This window comes from Platalea leucorodia (assembly GCF_965183815.1).
Source record: "Platalea leucorodia genome assembly, chromosome: 2".
NCBI lineage: Eukaryota > Metazoa > Chordata > Aves > Pelecaniformes > Threskiornithidae > Platalea > Platalea leucorodia.
In genome coordinates, this window is record NC_138824.1 from 742,915 (window position 1) to 767,905 (window position 24,991).

The following is a 24,991-nucleotide window of genomic DNA, read 5'->3' on the forward strand; positions in this document are numbered from 1 at the left end:
CTTATGAAGTTTGACAAGGACAAGTGTAGGGTCTTGCACCTGGGAAAACATAATCCAGGAGTGCAGCTCAGCCTGGGACCCACCTGGCTGGGGAGCAGCTCCGTGGAGAGGGACCTGGGGGTCCTGGCGGGCAGGAGGCTCAACGTGAGCGAGCGGGGTGCTGCTGCGGCCGAGAGGCCAAGAGGAGGCTGGGCTGCATCAAAAGGGCATCACCAGCGGAGAGAAAGAAGTCGTGATCCCTCTCTACTCGGCGCTTGTCAGGCCACACCTGGAATCCTGTGCACAGTGCTGGTCCCTGCTGTACAGAAAAGATGTGGGCAGGCTGGAGGGGTCCAGAGAAGGGCCACCAAGGTGACCAGCGGTCTGGGCACCTGCCGTGTGGGGACAGGCTGAGAGCTGGGCTTGTTCAGCCTTGAGAAAAGGAGGCTGAGAGGTGATCTCATCACCATGGACCAGTGCTTAAAGGGGAGCTACAAAGCAGATGGAGACTCCCTTTTTACAAGGAGTCCCATGGTGAGGACAAGGGGTAACGGGTACAAGTTACTCCCAGGGAGATTCCGATGGGACACGAGAGGTGAATTTTTCACCATGAGAACAGTCAATCATGGGAATAATCTCCCCAGGGAAGGGGTTGGCTCTGCTACGCTGAACACGTTTAAGACTCAGCTGGACGTGGTGCTGGGCCATCTCGTCTAGATTGTGCCGGAAAGGTTGGACCAGATGATCCTTGGGGTCCCTTCCAGCCTGGTGTTCTATGATTCCATGATTGATCTGGTTGAAGATGTCCCTGCCCATGGCGGGGGGGTTGGAACTAAATGACCTTTAAAGGACCCTTCCAACCCAAACTCTTCTGTGATTCTATGAACTAGGACCGGAGCACTGCCTGTGACTGGCAGCAGATCCCTTCACCAGTCTGCTTTCTGTTAGCTTCCAACACTTTGACTTTCCTATTTAGATGCCAGATTCCTTATAAGACAGAATTCCTCATCTTGAACAGAGCCTTCTAAACCAGCAACCACTGCAACTGAGGCAACATTATGTATTATTATATATATAATACAACAGCTTCCCCTTTTCTGGTAGTCACTTATTTCTATTGGTGCTTATGTAAGAAAACAACAATTTTATTTCTCTTCAATAAAGTTATTAGCTAAAATCTCCAAGGCCAAGACAACAAAAAATTGTTCCTTTTTCCAGCAGTATGCACACAGGTACTGTAACTGTTTCAGCTGGCTTGGTGGAAGAACGTAGTAAACCCTGTACTGTGAAGGAGACAGCAGCCAGCATGTTTGCTCAACAGTGACAGAGAGGCTCGATCAGAATTCAGAGGTGTTTCCCAACCCCACAATTAAAAAAGGAATGAAATAATAACAACAATCATGTAAGCCAACCTTCCTGTCTTTCAGTGTTGAAATAAGTTGATAATACCTTGTGTGTAGAAAAAGATTAAGGGGCTAGAAACCCCCAGGACAGAGGAAGAGCCGTAGACACGAAAGATTACAGTACTGAAATACAGCGTTTGGATCAGAAGCTTGGCTGAAGATGGCACACTGCTTCCTCCGCCAGACGAGGAGATAGGCAGCCAACAGCCTACGAGCTCGCACACCTGAATTCCAGGCACCCCGCCACATCAGCATTGCCCGTAAGAGAGCAGCCCTCTACGAGAGCAGAGCGCTGCGTGGGAGAAGGACGGCAAAGCAGCCGAGCACTAACCTCGTCGCTCTCCTCTACGTCCACGTTGCCGTTGGCATCGTCGTCCATCTGCTTGTGGATGTTGCGGACAGCTTCGAAGCTGAGCTGCTCGTCTTCATCATGGCACAAGGGCTTGTCAATGCGGCAGAATTCTGCTGAGGAAGAAAACAGCAACGTTAGGCAGCCTGTACCAAAAATATCGCCATCGTGTTTTCTCACTAAGCTCCTTGTGTTTGAAAAGCCCTCGCTGAGCGCTAGAGAAAGCATCGCAGTGCTGTCATTCACAGCAGGCGTGCGTGCAACAGCCGGAGTCCTACGAAATCCCCAACAGCAAAGGGTAGGTCGTGGCTGCTCTTCTCCAGGTCAGCTTCTTCAGCATTCCCACCGCCCCGGCCTGCCCAGGTCTCGCAGCCGGGGCCCGGGGTCCACCCTGCCCCGCTGGCAGGGCAAGGGGAGGACCGCAGCTCGATTCTACCTCCTATTTCGCAAGCTTCGCTGCTCACTTGGAGATTGTTAGTGTTGGCACGGCGTCCAGCTAGGACATTTTGAGAGTAAGAGTTGTATGTTTATATAACATGTCAATTAAAAAAAGTTAGCCTTCTTCCTGATTATGAAATGGATTTTTCTGGCTTGCTTTCACATATTTTTCTATGTTTCAAGAATAACACTTTAAATTTTGCTGCAGGCCTGAGTCCACATAAGCACCCAACGTGGCTGATCCACCCCTTCTATGGCACTGCCGCGTGGCGACGCGTGACTCACCGCGACGACCGCAGACCAACGCTGCGGCACCGAGACGCAGGCAGGGATGCCAGGCACTGAGAACATCCCCCAAAGGTGAGCTCTTTGTACGACACGATTTAAGAAACCCCCTTTTGTTTCACAGAGGCTCTATCAGATTCACTGTAAGCAGATAATGATTAAGAATTATCCACGGGTGACTGCTCCGAGATCGCTGTGAAACCAGTTTAATAGCTCCTGGCCCAGTTCCCATCAGAAAGGTCTCATGTTCAAAAAACCAGAGAGAGTTCAGACTGAACTCCTAGGAATTTAAGCAGAAAAGTCCGAATTACGTACGAGCTCAAACCGAACACCAAGATGATCCTCTCAAGGTAAGACAAGCTTATTTACAGGAAAAGTAGATGGATTTTCTCCTCCTGCTGCTATCACGCTGTACCCGCTGGGAACAGCTGGGCACGCACTCACCCTGCCGTCAAAGATCATCATTTGGACTATCCACCTCTCTGCCGCACCTCCACACAACTAGCGAGCACTCGGATTCACTATCAATACAAAAGACTTTTGAACATTAAATATGCACAAGTCTTTAAAAATTATTTTAATTATTTTAGCACACACTACACGATCCCTACGGAAAACAAAATTCCTAGACGAAGTCCAAAAGCCTCTTAAACAGAGGTTCTGACAGAATGTGTGTTACCTACCACATTTAAAAATCCACGCAGTCCATTTGCTTGTGACGTTGAGGACTCGCGCTACCAGCCCTGCCTGCCAATAGCCCTGCTGCGGTCCTGCCCCTGGGGAACAAGCCCAGGCACCAGCACGGGCTGGGGCCACCCGCCTGGAAAGCAGAAGGTCCTGGTGGGCACCAAGCTGGCCACGAGCAGAGGTGGCCAAGGGGCTGCGTGGGGAGGAGCGTGGCCAGCAGGTCGAGGGAGGGGACCCTCACCTGAGAGGGCTGGGGCTGTTCAGCCTGCAGACGAGACGGCCCCAGGGGTCTCAGCCCTGGACAGCAACACCTGCGGGGAGGCTGCCAGGAGGACGGAGCCAGGCTCTTCCCAGCGGTGCCCAGTGCCAGGCCCGCAGGCCACGGGCACACACGGGAACACAGGAGGGTCCCTCTGAACATCGGGAGCGCTTTTCACTGTGAGGGTGCCCGAGCCCTGGCACAGGTGGCTCAGGGAGGTGGTGGAGTCCCGTCCTTGGAGATACTCAAAACCATCCGGACACGGTCCTGGGCCACCGGATCTGGGTGGCCCTGCTTGAGCAGGGGGTTGGGACCAGATGGACCCCAGAGATCCCTTCCCAGTCTGTGGTTTGTAACAGCACTGATCTCCACATGCCTGTCGGTGTTCAAGAGGCATTCGGACAATGCTCTTAATAATGTGCTTTAACTTGTGGTCAGCCCCGACGTGGTCAGGCAGTTGGACTAGATGGTCATTGTAGGTCCCTTCCAACTGAAAGAGCCTCTTCTGCTCTAAATGTCAGTAAGCACAGAGCCTTCCACGTGGAGGAAACCAGACTGATAGCCGCTGATGCCATCTGCACTTCTAGATTGCACTGTGGAAGCCCATCCGTCAGCCCTTCTAGATTGGTTAACCAAACAAAACCAAACCAACCAACCCCCAAAACAACAACCAGAACTTTAAGTGTCCATGAGACCAGACGATCAAGCCGAGATACCCTGAATGGATACCTGCAGTTTACGCTATAGCAGCTACCAAAGTTTCCAAACTCAGTGCAGCTTCAGCCATAAGCCAACTTATTCTTAAATATTTGTAAAAACTCAGTTAAAAAAACCAAACAAACTGGAATGTCATGTAAATGTAAGGCTGTTTTCCTACCTTTAACCGTTGCTTTTCCTCATCTTACGTCCCCACACTAAATAGGTGGCACACAACCACTTTGTTATTTATGTGTCCCTAATAGGAGGCTGAATAAAATTCAGGGGGTTTTAATTTTGAGGGACGTAAGCCAAGGATCAGGAATTTAATTTTAACTTTACTTCTCTGCAGCAGAATAAATTATGTTCTTTAAAGTCATATTCTGCTTAAAACCAAATCACTCAAAACCCACTTGGATGTCAGAGCGTTATTCAAATCAGACCAAGCTCTTGTATTACGCTTGTACCCGTTATTTCTGGTGTGTTTATATATACACATATGCACCCATGTATCCACGATCTTAGCTATAGATTTTCCACTAGCATCTTTCAAATACTGAACTAATTTTATATGCCGATGCATAGTATCATACACTATAAATTGAAAGGGGTTTTGTGGGGTTTTGGTTGGTTGGTTTTTAAGTAAGGTACCCTGCTCAGCTTACCGAGCTTGTGTGCAACGCCCAGGCGATCCTAACCACCGACCACCGATCCTCCTTCGGCGCTCCAGAGAAAAGGGATGTCCTCGAGGTGCTTGATAAACCATCAAGAAAATTTACCTGTACCTTAGGTAAACAACTGCACCTTATGCGTGTGTGCTAAAAATTGCCCTCGTTAAATATCCAAATCCATTTACACTTTGCCAATAACAACGGTTCGGTATGGGTAGCTGTCATTGTCACCCCCCCAGGCTGGGAGCCCAGGGCACTCGTCACCGCGCCAGGAAAGAGCGAAAGCCCTCGCAACTACAAAGCAAAAGATCGTCAGAACTAGAATTGCCCTGAAATTCCATGTCTGGTCTATCCTTTATAGCTTTTTAAGAAGAACGTACTTCTAATCTCCAAGACTGGGGTAAAAACGGGCAAGATAAGCCCTCAAGACCTCTACGGCAGGCGCAGCAGGCAGCGACGCTGCTGCAGCCCCCGGAGCTTCTGGCACGGCTGCAGTGCGGGCGCCCCGATCACGCACAGAGCGGGTCAGAGCAGGTTCTGCTCGTACCTAAAAGTCTCTCTTTTTCAAACCTGGTGAGCAAACCGTCCCAATGGGTTCTTCAGATCCGGCTCCGTGACTCAGGGCCGCCGCAGGCAGAGCTGCCGGCAGCCCATGCCGACGCCAGCGCACGTCCCCAGTACGTACGGCCTCAGCCCTGCTCTAGAGCAGCACAGCAAGCCCTCCCGCTAACAAGCGCAGAGCGTCAGGCACCACGGCCCTCCAGACACGCTACTCTTCGCTAAGGTGGCCTTTGGTAACCCATAGACAAACCATATTTAGCAAGGGCAGGCACCCGTTTTTGTTACAAAAGCAGGTTTTTAAAAATGGGCTCTCTGGCACAAACACCCGATCATCCTTTAGGGAGGGAAACGGATTGATCTCATGATTTAACGCTGGGAGAAGACATGCCGTACAATCTACTGCTGCAAAATAGCACCGACGAGAAATCAGACTATAGGTACGCACAGATGCGCATCAGGGAACGTGGATGCGTAGGTGACACCACCACAGCAGCTCTTGGCTGGCTTCGGCCCAACATCATCCACGGACGTCGATGCTTTAATGTGAACCTCATCAGAAGCAGCTCCCGGCTGCGTACACCTGGCTGAGCAGAAGTCCACGTTAACGCACTTCACCCACGGGGCTGCTGCGGGGTGCCCCCATCGCAGCCAGAGTAAAGCCCCGGCTGTGCTCCGCTCCCTCGGGCTGTAGCAGCCCCCCAGCCCCCTGCTCCTCCACCCACCCCGTACCCAGCCACTCGCGGTCGGGTCTTCTTCGGTGACTTCTTTTTAGGGCATTGTGATCAACGACAACACGTATCGGAGCACTTCTGGGAGTCACAAGTATTGCCGGGCCTGGAACTGACATAATTTGGGATAACTATTATTATTTTTGGCACAATCTCCTTCTTCTACCTTGTATAGTTGTGAAAAAACAGGGGAAAATATAAACCAGTTTAGCTTCAGACACACCGAGCAGGGCGCTCTAAGAGGCCACGTGCTGCTTTATTTCCCAATGCAAAGATTCAACCATCTCTACCAAACTATTTTACATTAACAGCCATTTTCTCTCTCTCCAGGCCAGATTACCTCACACGCCTGTGCTGTCCCTTCATCCTTTGCTGACTTCAGTTAAAAAAAAAACAACCAAAAACCAAAACACAAAACAACCCCCCCTCCAAAACCCCCAAATTTATCCAGAACTGAGTAAATCAGGTTCTTTGAAGCTTGCCTAAGGAAACATCACATAAAATGTTTGTAAGAAACAGAAAAACGCATAAAAGGAGCGATTCCTCCCTCTGCTGCCAAGTCGCTGTGCCCCAGCTGCTGGACACGGAGCTGGGTCCCCGCACCAGCTCCCACAACCGAACCCGAGTCTGAACGAGACCCTTCCCTTTGGGTCCGGCTTGGCAAATACTGCGCCGGGGCACCAGCCATGCGGCTCCATCTAAAGTTTTGGTTTTCTGCATTCCTTAGCTGACGAAGAAGAAAATAAGCGCTGGAACATACTGCTGCTCCTACTAGATATGGCAAGATGACCTGGGCAACGATGGAGACTACTTGTACGTTTCCGAAGAGGCACTGCTGGTGTCCTGCTGCTTCACAAACCTTGGGAGGCTTATTCTGGGTTGTGGCCATCCGTACGGCCAGGGAAGTCCAGCAGCCCTACAAAGTGGTGGCCAAAAGCAGCAAGTGAGCGAGCAGAGAGAGCTCTCCCTTCCCCGGCACGGCGGGGCTCTCCTCACCCTGTGCCGCTCAGGGCCAGCTGCCGTGGGAAGCCGGTGGAGATGAGGGACACCCGGACTGACGGAGCCTGCCGCTGGACCTGGGAAAAACATCTGGCACAGCCACACACGGCAACCGAAGCAGCAGCCAGGGACAACGCCGTGGCGGGCAGGGCGTGAGGGACGGCGGCCGCTCAGGAGGCGACATCGGCGTTTCCCTGCTCGGGCGTGCCAGGAAGCCTCCGTTCCTCCACGACACCTCGGCTGGCCGCAGGAGGTGGAAGGGTGACTAACGGCACTGCATAGCGCGGCCACAATGTTTTCCAAGTACTTCACAGCAACCAGGGTAAAGCAATTTTTCGTCTGTGTAATTTTTGTGGATTTTAACTGGCAAGGGAGAGGAACTTGGCAGAATTATTTTAAATATTATTGGATGCCCTAACATTGATTTGCAGAGATTTAGTTTTTCTCTCCTACCCTGCAAGAGTTTTCTTCATAGTTATTGCAAAATTAGCTCAGATCTTTGGGCTGGGCCTTTTCTCCAACGATTTGTCATGCTGACCTCAATGACAGAGAGCAGGAACATAGGATGGTCATTGCATTTGTACTGCCTTTGGACTTGACTTCAGAAGGAAAAATTAAATCAGGCTAAAAGATATCTCCCAAAATATTACGTGATCATCTTGTTCTGAGCCTGTGCTTATTATTATAGCAATGAACGTAGCAACACTCTGGCAAAGTTCAAATTATAGGAAGGAAAGGTCATGTTATTATAAAACAAGAGTCGGTTTATTCTTATTAACACCCTCATAGCCACGCAACTGTTGAGCCCCAAACCATGTCTGTCCAAGCAGTCCGTCCAGCATGCGGGCAACAAGTCCCGTGCACTGAAGCGATCTTGCCCAGATTTCTTGGAACCACAAGGCCAACCCGTGGGTATTTGTAACACAAACATTAAGAATGAGGCACAACTGTGAAAGCAGCAGAAAGAGCAATAAAGCAATGGTTGCAAGAATGGCATGTGTTGATAACCAAGAACACAATCAAGCCAGTAAATAGGGAGGAATGTGGTGTTTGCATCAAGGCCAGAAAAAGCCAGACTAAGGGCACAAGTGATTGAATCAGCAGAAGACCCTGCACTGATAACAGAGTGGTCAGGAGGTCCCACCACACAGCATGGGCCATTCCCCGTTATCTCCAGGGGACGACAGGCTGCAGCTGTAAAAATACCCAAAATGAAGAAACAAAGACCAGGGCCAGCAACCTCGCCTAAGATCTATGGAAAATTAAGCAAAAAATAACCCTTGTCTCCCAAAGGGAGACAAAAAAAGACTTATCCAAAGGCCAGGTCACCTCTTGGATTCCTCTTGTCCAGTTGATAATGTAAATGAGGGCTTCACAGGCAGCACACCTTGCCCTCGGTCACACACAATGACACTCGTCGGACCGCTCAGATACAACACGTGGCACCTTCAGTCAGCGAAAGCCTTGAAACAAGTGAGAAATTGGGTTTGTTTAAATAACATCTTCCTCTTCCAGGAAGCCTAGCACTGATTTTTGCTGCAGCAGTTTCTACAGAGACACTTGCTATTTGGTCCTCCTCTCTTGTCCCAGGGTGTTCTCCGGTGGCAGACCACCCCAGGATGTAGGGGTGCGACTTCTGGTCTCCCTAGGAGCCGACGCCACCATCTTTACTAGACTCTCCCACCCCACCGCTCTGAGTCATCAGGAGGCTTTTGTCTCTTCACTGGTTTATGCCTCCAGTCCTGTTCTTTATCTACCCACCCCCATCTCTTAATAGTCTTTCCTTTCAGAAGACAAAAAGTCCCTTTTCCCCCTATTGGTGTCCTGATAGAGTGCGATGATGGCCTGCTAGGCGGGGCGCTATCAACACATGCCATCTTTACATCCCTTTTCCTGCCATTGCACCCACCCACCCTCGCCCCTCGGGGTTCACTCTCCCCCACTAAAGGTATCTTGCAATCTCCAATGCCATCTCCTATGAGCAGGGGCCCTGCTGCCATCCCAAAGGGTGCTGTCATCCCTCTGGGTGCCACCACCCAGGAGATCATCAACAGACATTTAGGCCTAAGTGCTAGAGTAGAGAGGCAGAGCTGGAGAGACATCGACCACTAAAACAGTTTGGGCTGGTTTTATGAACAGATTAGAAAGACATGTCCCACAAAACATCTTAGGAGAAATTATGCTGTCCAGTCTTTTCCCTTCTCCTGCTGCGACTGAACCGTCAGCCCCAGCCCGCTCTGAAAGGAGAAGAGGCAACGACACAAACCAGAATACAGGAAACCCGTCTTAAACATCAGAAAGGGCATTTTTACCTTTATTTATTTATTTTAGGGTGGTCAAGCACTGGCACAAGTTGCCCAGAGAGGGTGAGGAGTCTCCATCCACGGAGAGAGTTGAAACTCAAGTGGAGACGACCCTGGACAAGCACCTCTGGGTGACTCTGCTGCTTCAGCAGGGCTGGAGAGGACGAGCCCAGGCGTCCCTGCCAGCCTCAGCGACTCTGTAACATCAAAGTATTTTATTCCAGATCTTTCCTTTCTCATGGGAGATGCCCTCTAATGACAATCCTGTTTGTTTAATTCCAGGTTCTCTCAATTTTCTTCAAGGAGGTCCCATTATCTTTAGTAACGCTGAAAAACTGTGCTAATGCCATCGCAGCCCATTGCCTCCGGTAGCACCGAGCTTTATAGCAAGAGCAGCCATCGGGATAGGATTAGATAGCACTTTAATTATAAGAGTTGTCATTTACATAACTCGCTTTTCTAAACACTGGAATGGCAGCCAAAAAAAAAGGTCTTACATTTGGGGAAGAAGAATCGTTTACATATTTTTACTTATATAAACAAGGACTCGGCTTAACTTCCTTGCTCAGGGTTCCTCCCCTAAAACTCTTGTTTTCAATTAAAAAAAAAAAAAAAAAGCCAAGGACAACTTCAGAAATTTTAACAAAAGCATTAAACAGTTTTGTAAGGAATGTATCCAGAGACGACCATTCCCCCTGGAGGGGCAAGGAAAATGAAAGGGAACCGAGATACCTTGCAAGGCTACAGAGCAGCAGCAGGGCCAACAAGACAAAAAAGAGCAGGGTAATCATCATTTTCTAGCTCTAATTACCAAACAACAGAGCCTGACAAAGTTAGGAGAGTATACAACCATTTCCACTGTCATAAAAGTACTCAAAGTATTTTTATACTACAAGTTTACACTGTACAGCTTGGTATTATTTACTACACAGAGAACCGTCAGCCACTGCTCCCTGTTTAACGCGTGGTACTTGTCCACAAATGCATGTGAAAATTCACACACAAACCCATTTTTTCAAAAGGTGAATTTGTCGAACGGAATTGGGATTTCAACACACGCCCGGTTTCCCCACTCCGTCCGAACCAGCTCCCTGGGCAGTAAAATTCCTCCGCTGGGAGTTGCGGAGGCAGGGCACAACGCCCCGCTCCCGAAGGCTGCCGCATCAGTCGCGCCCAATGCACCGGCGCTGCAGACCCGGAGCTCATCCACCTTCCCACCTCCCGCAGCGCCGAGGAGCTCCAGCCCGTTATTTACGCAGCGGGTTTTGTAGGCAGGAGATTCCAGCTGAAGGGAGTTTCATCGGGAGCAGAGGAGAGCGTTCTCGCTCAACACCACTAAATAATTCACGTCCTCTTGCTGCTGTGTTAATTATCATCCCCGCTGAGACAGTGGGGTCTGGAGCAGACCGTGACATAGAAACTCACTGAAGCCATCCCGTTTTCCACCTGGGTTTACACGGAGTGCTGCAAACCGCTTCTGCGGATCCCCGGTTCCTCACCCGAGCGCAAGTAACCCAACCCGCCAGCCTTAGTAGAAAACCTCCAACTATGAAGTATGTATTAGCAGGAGTTCAAAGATATGCTTTTTTCCTTTAATGAAACAGCTTGCACGATGAAAAAAAAAAACAAACAAACAAAAAACAAAACAAAACAAAACAAAACCCCTGTACCTGACTCAAATTAAATAGTCTAGAAAAGATGCAAATACAACCAGAGATTAGACCATTTGATCTCTGATAAACTTCTAAAGAAAGTAACAACGCCCTTGGGTGCCTCTGCTGGAAGGTCCAACTAAAAACGTTCGCAAACCATCTAATAATAGCGTTCAGAGAAACAGCTCATGCAGAATTGACGGGGCCAAATCCGCCCCCCCCCATTCCGATGGCAGCTATCGGTTCCTGGAAAATCCCCTGATCTCTCAGGATCAAGATGACAAAGCTACGCAAGGGGCGACGGATGCAGGAGAAAGCCCTCGGTGATCCATCGAGCCCGGGCTCTACAGACGCTCACCTCTTCAGGTCACCACCATCAGCTTAAGACAGGTGCAGGAAGGAATTAAGCAGCAAAGTGACGTTGTTTTACAGTTGCTAGCTCTTATCCAACTAAAAATTCAAAATTTCTTCCACAAATGGGCTTCTCTCCTTGGCACAAGCTCAGCATGTATTTACTACAATTAATTCCCTCATCACTGATTGCAACGAGCCTTCTCCATGCAGCAACTTACTTGATGTAGTACCAGCAAAGCTTCATCCCATTTCTTCCCAACATCCTCATCCTTCCCCACGACCAGCAGCAAAGCCCTTTTTAACCCTCGCTTCCACCCAATCCCTCCACCACAAACCTCTGGTGTCCCACTCTTCCAATACTCTGCTCCTTCCAGCCCATTAAAACCACACACTCCTCCCCAAATCAGACACCCCCCCAAACAAAACAAACTTCTTCCCCCCCGTTGGGATGGGAAGCACTCGCCACCAGCCCCGTATCTGCCTGTCCGAGCCGTGCCCGCACCTCCTCCTGCCTGTGCTGCCTCAACACACGGCCTGCTCTATTTACGGTACATCATCGCGTCTCCTGCCCACGCCGCCAGAGGAGTACTTGGGTACGGTTCTGCCCTTCCCCTTGCTCTCAAACCTCTTCAGACCAGACCTCAGCACCCGCCCTTGGGTGTTCTGGCCTCCAAGTGCCAATTTCACGTACTTCCTTCCTGAGAAATTTTGGTTTGCTTTCTTCAAGGCCCGAGGACTGCGCAACGCTTCTGTGGGGCTGTCTAACCAAGACAGCGAAAGCTGGTGTAGTACCAGCCTGTAAGGCAAAGCCGTTTTGCCCAGAGTCAGCTAGAAAATGCCACGTTGAGTCCTTCTGCCAGATGAGCAGCAAAAGCCAAAATATCCCACGGGCAGGAAAAAGTTCTAATGAGCTTAAATAACTAGAGATTGAGTTACTTCATAATAATAATAAACTGAGTAATCTAGCTGCTTATGCATTCCTTCTCCTCTGTGCCGAACGAAATTGAATAATTAAAACTGTACCAAACAGTGAAGGCCATCCAGATTTGACTTTAAGGATGTCCTTCACTCAATACGACTGTCCTTTCACAACTGATGTTCTCCAGAAGCACCTTCACTGGAGACAGGTAAAGTTTCACTAATTAACTTAAATCGGCTAATATTGTGGGTTATTTGAAAAGTGCAACAATTCAGCCAAGTGTAGACAGACCCGATACCTCCCGGCACCGCAAACACCAGGAAAGCCCAGTCACTGGCTAAATAAGGCCCTCTCCTTCCTCCATCTTTATAAACCTCTTGTGGCTTCAGGGGGCTCCAGGAGCACCAGCATCTGCAGTTCGTCAAAGTAACAGCAGCAGCGATTTTTCTCATGCTCCCACGGTGTGAAGCTTTCCATAAGCAACCTCTGCCCGTCTTCCTGAAGAGACAGAAAGCATAAACGAGTCTTCCCCCAAGACTGAATCCTCAGAGGAAGGAGAGCTCGCCTGGCTCCCCAGACCCGCTGTGGGCACTTCATGGAGACGAGAGCAACGGGCCGTGCCGGCCAAGGGTGCTGGGTGCACGAGAGGTCTGCGCTGCAGGGCGATGCTCGAGGACAGGCACTGCCTGAGCCGGCTCCGAGCCGGGAACTGGGAATCTCAGGAGCCCAGCCCAGGCTTGGGCACAAGCCCTCAGTGGGAAGCATCCATCGCTTCCCATGTATTCACTGGGAACGTCCATCTGTGAAAGACGACGTCCCTTCGAGCCCTCCCTGCTCTGCGCTTCTTGTGCGACCAACACTCACAGTCCAGCCCCCACCACAGGTGGGTAATAAACCTCTCCACCGGGCAGGGTCTCGGACGCTCGCGTGCGGAACGAGCCAGCTCTTAACTTTCCGTCCCGTTCATCGCCTCGGATGAGCTCGCTCCCAGCTCCTGCGGTCCTGCTCCACGTGCTTCACCCTCTGGCCTTGCAGAAACAGCTTCTGAGGGCAGCGGCCGTGCAGAGAGCAGGGCTGCCCCATTGCCGCACTGGAACCAGAGTTAAGCAAGGAACCGGTCAGATGTTTTCTCCAAGAGTTGCAGATTATGAAAGAGAAAATATTACCAGATCCAGCTCAAGACACGCATTCCAGTACGCCCCCCCCCCAATTCCTAAAGTATTTTCAGAATGATAGATATATTTGTAAATGTAATTCATAGAATGTGCAAGAGATTTATCACTCTGCTTTTTTTGCACGGCAGTATTTCTCCATTTCCCTGCTCCAGAGTTGCATAGGGCACATGAAGGCAGGCGCAGTGGGGAAGGGTCCCCTCCTGCCCCTCCACTTTCTGGTGGCCATAACCAGCAGGTTCAGTTAACGCTTTTAGGTAAAAGTGACCTTCTTCACTTCAAATTTGGTATAGGGTTACTTATTTTTAGATATAACGGATGTTTATTAACACTGAGGTATAAATATTTCCCAGTATAAAAATATTTTAGAAATTCCTCGGATTTCTCAAGAGCAATTCTGCACCAGTGCTCCGAAACGGCCACTTTTCTGAAGTCATTCCCCAGCCCGCACAGCGTCGGCCGCGCACCCAGAGAGCAAACTGAGCTCTTCCCCAGCCCAGGGAGCCCCAGCCCTTTTCCACGCCAGATGCAACCACCTCCCGCTCTCTGGCAGCGCAGCCGAAGCCGCACCGGGACCTGGGACCGCGACCCCCCAGGCTGGATGCTCTGGGCTGCCGGGCAGCAGGCACTGCCAGAACAACAGCTCTCCTCTCCAAAGTCGCGGTGGGAAAGGCAGGATGGAGGACAAAGCCCATGGCCATCCGAGCTTGACAAGTGACGCCTGTGCCCAGCACTGCTGCTCATTTCTGCCCCAGCTTTCTTAGAGCTGGCCCGTGACTCCAGCGTGCTGGAACAGAAGCCCAGAGGGAGCAGCAGGAGGGATGCTGATACCCACAGGCCGCGGCGGCGCTGGGCTGACGGGGCGCTGGGCTGACGGGGCGCTGGGCTGGGGCTTGCACCCCAGGCTGGGCAGGGATGCGGCTGTGCACCACCCGACCACCAGCCTCCTCCTGAGCCCACGCTCAGCGCCCACCAGGACCCGCGGCACCCCGGGGCTGCAGAGATGCTAAGCACACCATCACAACCGGGAATTATTTTAGAAATATAGCCTGGAAGTCTAGAAACCCTTTTTTATTCCCAGCTGAAAACCCTGTGGTGGAGCAGTCCTGTGCTCGCGTCGAACGGGAGGTCGCCGGCTTCCCTGCAGCCCACGTAAGCGCATCCCTGAGCCTGGCAGTGCTCCACACCTGCACACGACCTTGCTGTGCCCGGTGCTGTTTAAAGTACATAAAACATTTTAGTGGTAAATATTCCTGCTAAGATACATATCTCTCCAATGCCTGATCAGTCTGCCACGAACAACAGTGCTTGCAGAGGTTAAGGAAACTTGGTCCTTCGCAGTGCTGGAGCCGCCAGCGCCGGGGGGGTCAGAGGCAGACGTGGGACACTCGGCACCTTCAGGAGCAAGGCCAGGAACCGGCGCTGGCTTCTGCAAGCTGAAAAACCACCGCTGGCTGCAGCAGGGTCCAGGGGTTAACCCTTGACATGCACCTCGTTTTGTAGCACCTTCCATTCACGTAAGGTGATGTTTTGGGGAACGATGTGCAGAAACCTGCTACGCCTCCCCTCAAAACGCAGCGCCCGGGCGCAGCGGGGTGCAGCTGGAGAGCTGCGCAGGACCGCGGTCCCTGCGCCAGAGGAAGGGAGCGGGCTGGCTAACCCTGCAGCACCCGCTCCTGTTCTCCAGGACCCAGGATCAACACTCCTGCTCTGTAAAGAGGCAAGGAGATCAGTACGTGGCCAAAACCAGCCTCACAGATGCTTTGAAAGACAGAAACTCAGTGAGGGGTGGGAAGAAATCAGCGTCAATCTGAAAACCTGTAACAGACGTGAGTCAGCCGCTCCAGTCAGCCGCAGCCCACGGTACGCCGCTTTGAATGCTGGCTGCTGTGCACGCTGATGCAAAACTAATAATTATTATTTTTTAAGTGAAAGAAAAATTGCTAAAAGTCAGGAAACCACATAATGGATGAGTGAGTCATTCTTGCCTGAAAAATTTGAGACGCCAAGGCAAGCTAAGAGGAAATCAAAGAAAAACCCAGAGTCTTTCTGCCGTTCCATCTCACCCTCCTTGACCCACGCGAGCCGTTGCTGCAGCAGTGCTTGCCCAAAGCCAGGGATTTCCAGGCCCCAGCTCCTGGCACTCCAGTACGTGACACACGCTGCAAAAAATACTGGGAGCAAGAAGAGCTCGAGATACGTAATTTCATGTTGCAACGGGAGCAGAAATTTTGGTAGCTTTCACAAGGTGGCAGAGAAATATATATTCCGCTCTTGCTCTCAGCGAGTATTTATCGGTAAATGCCTGACACCTAACACCAACATATTTTTAATTTCATTTTTCAGGCAAGACCAGAATAGAACAGCATGCACCTCAAGGCTAGCCAAAGATACCCCCAGAGCAATGCACTACACAATAAAGATGTCAATTAAAATTACAGAATCATAGAATCATAAAATCACAACCGGGGAGTACCACCGGTCAGCAGGGACCGCTGGAGCTCATCCAGGTTCAGCCTCCCGCCCGAAGCAGCTCTAACCAGATCAGGCCACTCAGGATGGAGCCCCCCCACCTCTCTGGGCCCCTCCAGTATTTGACCACTCTTACAGTAATTTTTTTCCCCTACATCTGGCCAGGGCTCCCCAGATGCAAGACTTGGCATTTGCTTTTGTTAAGCTCCAGGTTTAACAAAGGTTCCTGCCCACCCACTTCTCCTGCTTCTCCAGGTCCCTCCGAGGGACCCCTCTGCCCTCCCAGACCCCCGTGATTCGATGTGACCCGCACAGACTACAGCAATTTGCACTCGGCTGTTTCCCGGGTTGAACCGTGCTGCTGCTGCCCGAAAGCACAGAGTAACACCGGAGGCACGGGGGGGACAGCACCGTACGCCCGTCAGCCTCAAAGCCGAGAGCTGCTTGGGCTCCATCCACCCTGACCACAGCTCTCTTCTGGAGGCCAACCCTAGGATCAAAGGAGATACAACATTTCAAAGAACCTACAAAATTAAGGAGAGTTTAAATAAGTCCGAAGTATTCTGCAGGCTAGGAAGAAACACGTCAATGCTGCGGTTGTGTCTCCAGCAGCAGAGAACGTGCAGGACCAGCTGGCAGCTGAGCAGCCTGGAGGTGGGACTTTGTTTTATCCCCCATCTAAATGAACTTGTACCACCAGCGTCCACCTAAACACAAGCCAGCACTACTCCAGCTGCCTCCAAAGAGTCAAATAAAAGCGTGACAGAAGAACTTGCGGAATTATGGTCACCAACCAGGCTCTAGGCAGGGAAGCAGCGCGGGTACCAGCAGAGGGTCTCCTGCAGGGAGAATCATGGAAACACAGAAGGGTTTGGGTGGGAAGGGACCTTTAAAGCTCATCGAGTCCAACCCCCTGCCATGGGCAGGGACGTCTTCAACCAGGTCAGGGTGCTCACAGCCCCGTCCAGCCTGGCCTTGGATGCTTCCAGGGATGGGGCATCTCCCACCTCTCTGGGCAACCTGGGCCAGTGTCTCACCACCCTCAGCGTGAAAAAGAAGAGGGAAGAAGAAGAAGAGGGTCTCCTGCAGGGAGAAGAGGGTCTCCTGCAGGTGTCACCCAGCCCTTGCTGCCACCAGTGCCATGACACGGACCAGCCCGTGCAACCACTTCGCAAACCCTCTCGGAGAGCACGAGGGGGCCAGCAGCCGGCTCCGCTCCCTGGTGCGGCCCCCGCCAGCTCCGCAGCTCCCCAAGGAGCCCCACAACTCACCGGCACCTTCGGAGACGCAGGAGGGAGCTGGCGCGGGGCAGCCTGGCTGCAGCGGCTGCGACACCGCTCCCGAGGGCTGCGGGAGGCACCCTCGCCATCCGTTATTTTAAAAACTACCAACCACAAACCAAGAGCAAACGCGAAGTTTTACACGCATGCCTGCATAACCCCTTGCAGCAGAGCGATCCTTTAACACGCACGGCCTCTCCTTTCTCACCACCACCCTTTTTTCTTCCCAAAGGCCCCGTGGGACGCTCGGCAAAGAGCACCTCGGGGGCCCTGGGAGGCAGGGGCTGGGACAGGCGGCAGCTCGCGTCACGGAGGACCACGCACGCTCCTGCCGCCAGCCTGCTCCAAACACAGATTTCTTCCAAAGTAAACGTTTTCCCCTATCACTCACGCTCCTAACTCATTTTTCTTCTCCTTCAAAGGGACTATTCCAGGGCTGATCGTTGTCTCCCGAGTTATGTCACCCCCGTGGTGACGCAGCCTGACTGATTACATCGGCTGACTCTGCGGTACTAAAATGTGCACGTAAGTAAATCACCTCTAAAATGCATTTTACCCTATGATTTTTTCCTTCTGGCTAGCTGTAATAGAGATGTTTTGGCTGTCTTGTTTGGTTGTTGTGTTGTTTTTTTTTTTTTTAAATGTGATCCTCATTACTAATATTAAAGCTGCTTCAAAAAGTTATCTGCAAAATTTGGAAGCTCTTTATTCATTCTAATTGGGTTCACAGGAGAAAATGTTTGCTTCCTTGTAGACACACATCAGTCTAACCGGGAAAAGCAGTTGCAAGCAGCAGCAAGCTTAGGCACAAAAAGCAGCTTTTGCGTTGCAGCTACTTGTATTTCTAATACTTGGATAATTTTACTATTTGAATATTGAAGGGTGTGTAACTCCCTTGTACCTTCACGCATAGAACTCCTACCGTTCTCGTCCTTTACACACAACTAAGAGGCGCCAACTTAGATCAGATTGCTCGTGGCCCTGTCCCGTTGAGCTCTGGTATCTCCGAGGCCGGAGGTTCAACCGCCTCTTTGAGCCCCAGTTTCGATGTACTGACTGCCTTCGTTATGAAAACACACCCCTAATATCTAAACAGAATTTCCCCTGCTGCCATCGGCGTTCGCTGCCTCTCACCCTATCCTTGCAAACCCGAGAAGAGTCTCGCTCCATCTCCTCCGTATCCTCCCACTGCATAATGCAGGGACCTGCTTTTATGATTCAAAATATTTCATCTTAACGTGTTAAAGTTACTTCTAGCAGGAAAAAGATCATCCCTTTTTGCAAGAGCTTTCCATAAAGGAGTTGCACCTCAAGGCTGAACTGGTTTCTTGTGTCTTAGTATCGCGTGCAGCTTGCGCAGTTTGGCCCGGCAGCTCGCAGTCTGGCACAGAGGAGTACTAAGCCACGTCCATAAAGCTGGAAGGAAGTAGTTAAATCACCCACTCCATAGAAACTATCTTTCTATTCTTCCTCTCTTATTGCTTGCTTATTTTTTGCAGGATGTGAAGAGAGATAAGAGAGACAGCATCTTAGGTTTATGCACCTGCCAGTGGGTGCCCGCTTTCCCCGCCACCACGAGCAGCCTGCGAAGCGGAGGCGTTTTCCTGCGCAGCTGGATGCACGCAAGCCACGGAGGTGACAGCCTCAGGAAGAGAAAATCGCCGTGGATCGCTCCTCAAAGCCGAGCATACCTGGCCGCGCCGCCACCACAAACTAAAGCAACTTTAAGTAAAATGCGTTTACTTCAGAGATGAACTAACCCCTGGCTGGATTAAACCTTATCGCACGCAGCCCACAGCGGGTGCACGCACACCGCGCAGCCGACAGACTGCTTCCAGTCCAAAGCACGGCTGCCTCGCGTTTCCCGCTGCAGAGAAAGGAACGGATAGGGAAAGGTGAGCCGCCTTATCATAACTGGGGGACTAAACCCTCTACTCTAGGTCATCCTCGGGACAGCCAGCCAGCAGAACTGCAGGCAGCAGCTCTAACGCTCCAACCGAGCCTTCCTTTCAAGGCTTGAGTTCTGCAAAGATTTGGCATCTGGATGGCGAGGCACTTCAGACCCAAACAACTCTTCTGGCCAGAGATGGTTCATGCTAATATATTCCCATTACGTTTTATTGAATTTTCAATTCATTACTTTGGGGAGTTTCCTTCGGAATTTAAAAAGAGATTTCCAAAAGGATCAGCGTGGGGGCGGAGGTTTCTGAAGCTACCTTCATACGTTTACGAGATGGAGAGCACAGAACTGACCCAAAGGCCAGGCTTATATCCCGAGTCTCTTGATCAGCCAAGTCTCAGCAATACTCAATACCTGGACCGAAGCAAAGTTTCCAGAACTGTTGCTTTATGGGGCTTTTTCAGCGGTGTCCTTTTCTTCTGCTCTTCTTTCCAGAACCCCCTGCCCCGAGCCAAAATCCCGTCTCTCTCATCTTCACGGACTCGGAGGACAGCCGGAGGAGCACGCTGCCCCAGGAGGAAAAGCTTCACGAGCGGACAGAGCCGAGGGACCTCCGGCATGGATTGCCTGTCCTCCTCCCCTCCCAACAGCCTGGGAATCGAGGACTTCCCATAGTCCCTTCACAGGCAAGCTTCTGCATAATTAATTCAAGCAAAGCGGCACCATTCCCATGCTGCCATACAAGGACAGCTTCTCCCAACTGTAACCTTATTTATCCCTCATGGGCCTTACCAAGAAGCGATGATTTAAATTTTCACAGAAGCTCTAGAGAGCAGAAAGCACGGTGACAACAGCCTTTGCTCAGTGCCCTTTCAGAGGTGGCATACGCTCCGTGCCTCTCCCACAGCGAGGAGGGATCAGCTGCTGCTCGCAAATAAGCCATCATGTGGGATAACTGCATCCAGCAAGCTCATTGGGAACATACTCCTATAGTTTAAAGCATTCTCTCATTCACAAGACTCTTTTTTCCTGAAGCCAGCACAGTCTGGTCTCTCCCATTTAGGAACACAAGCATGTAACAGCGCCAGGCCATGCTAAGGCGAGATGCTGCTCGCCATCGCAGCGCCCGCAGGCAGACCTAGCAGGAAAACACCGTTCTGCAAACACACACGTTCATTATTAGACCTCGAGAACAGTACGCAACTGTTAGCTTGACTTCTTCAGGAAAAAACCAAAACCTTCCCGGTCATCCTGTTATCCTCCTACTTCCCCAAACTCAACCCAAGAAACGCCTCATATATAGCCCTCTAACGCTCTCCATGAGGATCAGGACGCCGGTGAAGCGGGGACCCGAGCCGGCAGGCACACGCGGGGCCACCCACGGTCCCAGCAGACGGCGACGGCATGGGGTGGGGAGGGGAAGAGGGTGGGGAGAGGAAAGCAGGAGGAGGAAGCGACTCATCAACACAGGACACAAATCTGCAGAAAACCCAGGCTTCGTTATTCTTGGTGCTCGCAGGCCCGTTCGGTTTTCCGCACGCGACGGCGATGGCCTCCGGCGAGAGGGAGGACCCCGAGCGCCCATGGCAGCCCTGCGGGGCAGGGGAAAGGCCCTTCCCCAACAGCTCAGCGCATCGTTTTTCCACTCATTGTAACTATAAAAGTCTAACCTAATCCCCAAGTACTTCACTTGCCCTGTGACCAGTTACTGCCAGGTGACAATGCTCAGTACACGGTGCAGCGGAACACAAAAAGCAGCAATTAGGAGGAGCAACAGTGGCAAAAATTAAAATAAATCTCTTTATTAGTAGGTAAAGATTATTCACATTAGAGAAACATGATTCCCCCCGCCCCCTTTATCAACCAAACATGTTGCTGAAGCAAAGAAGGAGCACTTCGGGTTACAAGGAGCACTTCAGGTTACGTCAGCTCGGAGGCCAGCTTCCCCATAAACCCAAACAGCGCTCACCCAGAGGAAGCAACGCAGGGAGGGAGGAAGGCGGCTGCCAGCCCAGCCTCCGACCGGCAGCCATCCGCCGCTGGAAAACCGCGCTGGCGGCCGGCAGGGATCACGGGCAGCTCGGGAGGGGGCAGAGCCGTGCTCCCCCGGCCCGGGGTGTGCTCACCCCGCTTAACAACCCAGTCGCTGGTAATAAAAATACCCGCAGCAATGACGGCGTGCAAGGAGCCCTGACACGGCGTGCTGCAAGCAGATCCGGGAGAAAAGCATCTGTCGGACAAATTATTGCAGCAACGATCCTAAGCATGCTGTTACGAGGCAGGCATTCCTAAATTGCGATTCTCCTGCCCCAAAATAATAGCTGCCACCTTTGAATACAAAAGCAAAAGAAAAATTGAAGTCCTGCTTTAAGCGGTACTGACGCATAGGTGCAGGAAGGCATGTGTTGTGTTGGCACAACGCCGCCGAGCGCGGCCACCACGCTGTCAGTAAACCTGGCCTGCCCGGCTGGAAGCCGAGCTGATGCCGCCTCGCTAATAAAGGCTGTTACTAAAAAAAAAAAAAGAGGCCATCCTAGTTCAAGCCAAAAAAAAAAAAAAAGTCTTGAAATAACTCATTGTGGAACACGGGTTAAACTGGCTATTTTACGCCCCGTTTTGCTATGCTGGAAAATGGAAATGTTCCTCTTGAAGGACAGAGTGGGGAGATTCCTACCTGCAGAGCACTTTGACAAATAATACATTCAATAAAGTGACTTTTTTCTGTAGCTGACCAGTGAAAGGAGAACTTTACAGAACAGGAGGCTGACTGAGAAGAGCAGTGAAACGAGGAGGCTCCTCATTCCGGAGGGTCCCCGTGGTGCTGACGGCCCCCAGCCTGCGGCAGCAGAAGGCAACACACAACCCACGAGATGCCTGCGCTGCCGCCGCCGCCTCTGTAAGCAGTCAGAGCAGAGGACTGCGAGGCTGTCTGTCTGTCTGTCTTCCCTGACCGCGCGTCCACGCCAAGCAGACAGGCCTCCGCCGGCTGTTCTGAGCAAACCTCACCAGCGTCGGAGGGGCGGCCTGCCCGCGGACCCAGCGCCACCACGCCGAGACCTCCCCTGGCCCCGCGGCCCTGCCAGGCCGCCTGCTTCTGCTGAGCACGAAACTGCCGGGGGTGTGGGAGCAAGCGCTGCCAAAACCGGGAGGGAAGGAGGAAACGCTTTTCAGCAACGGCAAGCTGTTATTCAATCAGCTCAGCACCTTTTGAAACCTCGCCCTTCGCTTGAAAAAGCGCCACTGAAACTCCTAGGGGCAAGCTCCCAAGCCTGGCTTGCCTGCCGATCAGAGGACGGCACGGCCATCAGCGCCTTCCGCAACAGCAGCAATTTCAGAGCCATCGCAAACCACTTCTGCTCCTTCCCCAAAGACGGTCTTTCAAAAATCTTCAAGGCTATTTGCAGGAATAAAATGGCTTTAAAAGGCAAGCTGACAACTCATTGGACAACGTGGTCCTCATCTTCCATGCACAGGGAAGAGTTTCAGCATGATGCAATCCGTGTTAATGTTCAGCGTTTTAAAGCAACATTGTTGTCTAAGTAAAAAAACCCAAGGAAGAGACCAGAAAATGACAAATTTTTCCTCAGCACAGCTCCATCGCTATCGCAGCTGTCGTTCCGCTGACTTTGTTAAATTACATTGTTCAGTCCTCCCCGAGACTACCCAAAGCCTACCCCGCACGCGTGTTTTCACCGCAACCTGGCAGCGCCGGAGCTGCTGAAAACACGACCCGTCCTCGTACGCGTGACCAGCGATCAGGGCTCACCCTCAGTACGCCAGCTCGCCTTTTTCCCCATCATTTTTAAGCCACGATTTAGCTGCTGTCTGCACCGCTGCTTCCCGCTAAGCAGGCTGGAGAGGCAACATCACGGGTTTTACGACACGCTGTTGCCCAAAGCACGGCCACGTTCCCGCAGAGGCGCGCAGGCAGGACGCAGTTTTAAGGTAAATCAGAGCAGAAGAGAGGCGCTTTCCCAAGCACCGGTCAGCTGGGGCGTCCGACTGCAGCAGCACAGCCACCGCAGGGCAGCACTCACGCAGCGCTCGGGCGTTTAACCCGGACCAAGGCTCCGCCTGGCTTGCGCTGCGCAGCGCAGCCCAAAAGCCGTTGCTGCTGCATTTGAATACCGCGTTCGAGTCCACCGGCAGTAATTTGGAGAGAATGGATGAATTAAGGAAATGCCAGAGGAAGCAAGAGACGCCTTAATCAAAGACCGTAGCCAGGGCGCTTCATGAAGTTGGCCTGAAACCCCCCAGGACAGAGGGTCCCACCGTCACCATCGCCACCTCAGAGCATCTCCACCCTGCAGGGGCCAGGCAACCCAAACTGTACAACCCCATGCAGCAATCGTTATCTGTCTTCGCCTTTTGTTTCCTCCACACGTCTTAGGGCTCACGGGTAACGCAGACCATCACAGCAAATGCTGCATATTGCAGAGAAATCCTCTTTTGACCTTCCCAAGAGACTGAGCATCGCTAATACGCTTTCTCCGTGTTACAGCTTTGCAGTACCTGCATGTATACATTTTACTGCACCGTGCCAAAGTGAACGCTTACTACACACGTGCTGTATGCTAATAGCATTAGACGTGCTATTTAAACCTGCACAATGGTTAATTTAATTACTAGCTCCTGAACTCTCAGCTAGCTTTCATGACAGAAACGACGTGATCGATCTCTCTTCCTTATTTCTAAGTGCCAAGGATGGAAAGCGCCATTCAAAGCCACCTCAGGCACAAAGCCAGAAGACTGGAGTTGAGTTTGACCCCATTTATCATTATTTCAGCTGAACAAACAATATGTTTTCTGTAAGCGTTTCTTCATAAGAAACTTGCCCCACAGAGTTTCAATGAGAAGGATAAGTCACGTATGACTTGGGAAGGGAACAGGAGCGCCCGATTTGAGAAACGCCCGAGCTTTGGTCCCCGAAGCGAGCAGCCCGGGCATGCTTTCACGGCACGGCGGGTGCCCGGGCGTGCAGAGCAGCGCAAGGAGGGCAGAAAAATAAATTAAGCGGACTTGCTCTTCAGCACTGCATAAATCCTCCACGCAGGCGGGTTCACAGTTCAGGTACGAGCACCACACAGGGGCTCTGCAGCCCCTTGCCTTGCTAAGCACTAACCAGCTGCTGGTTAAGGAGCGATTCCCAGCAGAACTTTATATTTGGGTTGGGATTAGAGAAATTATTTTCCCTCCCCCTCACATACCTTCCCACATGTGTGGGTGCCTGCCGTGCAGCTTACAGCTGGCAGGCCACTGAATCAGAAATTAGAAATGGAAGAGACGTATGCGGTCATCGCGGCCGGCTCGCTGCCACGGCGAGGTGCTCTTGGCAGCCTGAGCCTGCTCCTCGCCGGCACCCGTCCTCCGCGTCCTCCCGGCCACGCCAGCAGCGGCCGCAGCACGCACCGAGGGCTGGACGTACTTTGATGGGAATATCGTGTATTAGAACAGTAACAAAGTTCTTATCAAGGGGGTTTCTTTGAACTTTAAAGTCCCTACAAAGCACTTAAGTGGTGAAAAGACAGACATCAGAATATAAATTTCAAGTTGAATCAAACAGCAGCTTATAATAGTTTATGACCAACATGAGTAATCAACTTAAGTGTCCATTAACTGTATTTAGAAACAGAACACTTAATTTATGTTTAATTATAGACTACCACAACTTCCAACAATAGAAGAGACTATTTAAGCTATGTACTTCTAAATAAGAAAAAATAGTCCTAACGTATTTTAAAAAATTATTTCAAAACACATATATGTAACTTTCTGTATGACGTAAAACACAAAGCTACTATCTTTCTCAAGTTTGAAGTCTCCAAATTAAAAATAAAAATATTGTGAAGACTGCACAAACATGAAGATGCTAAAAGAACAGTAT

The 24,991-nt window shown here is 51.3% G+C and overlaps 1 protein-coding gene across 5 annotated transcripts in view; it reads right to left on the reverse strand.

Annotated features, from left to right (window-relative positions):
• STIM1 (stromal interaction molecule 1) overlaps nt 1-24,991 on the reverse strand; it is a 109,290-nt gene that overhangs the window by 67,690 nt on the left and 16,609 nt on the right. For 3 of the 5 annotated variants that reach the window (XM_082304682.1, XM_082304683.1, XM_082304685.1), the window contains exon 3: nt 1,714-1,847. In XM_082304682.1, the coding sequence (XP_082160808.1) occupies nt 1,714-1,847 (134 nt within the window). The remainder of the gene's footprint in view (nt 1-1,713; nt 1,848-24,991) is intronic. The other 2 variants (XM_082304684.1, XM_082304686.1) reach the window with 1 other exon arrangement.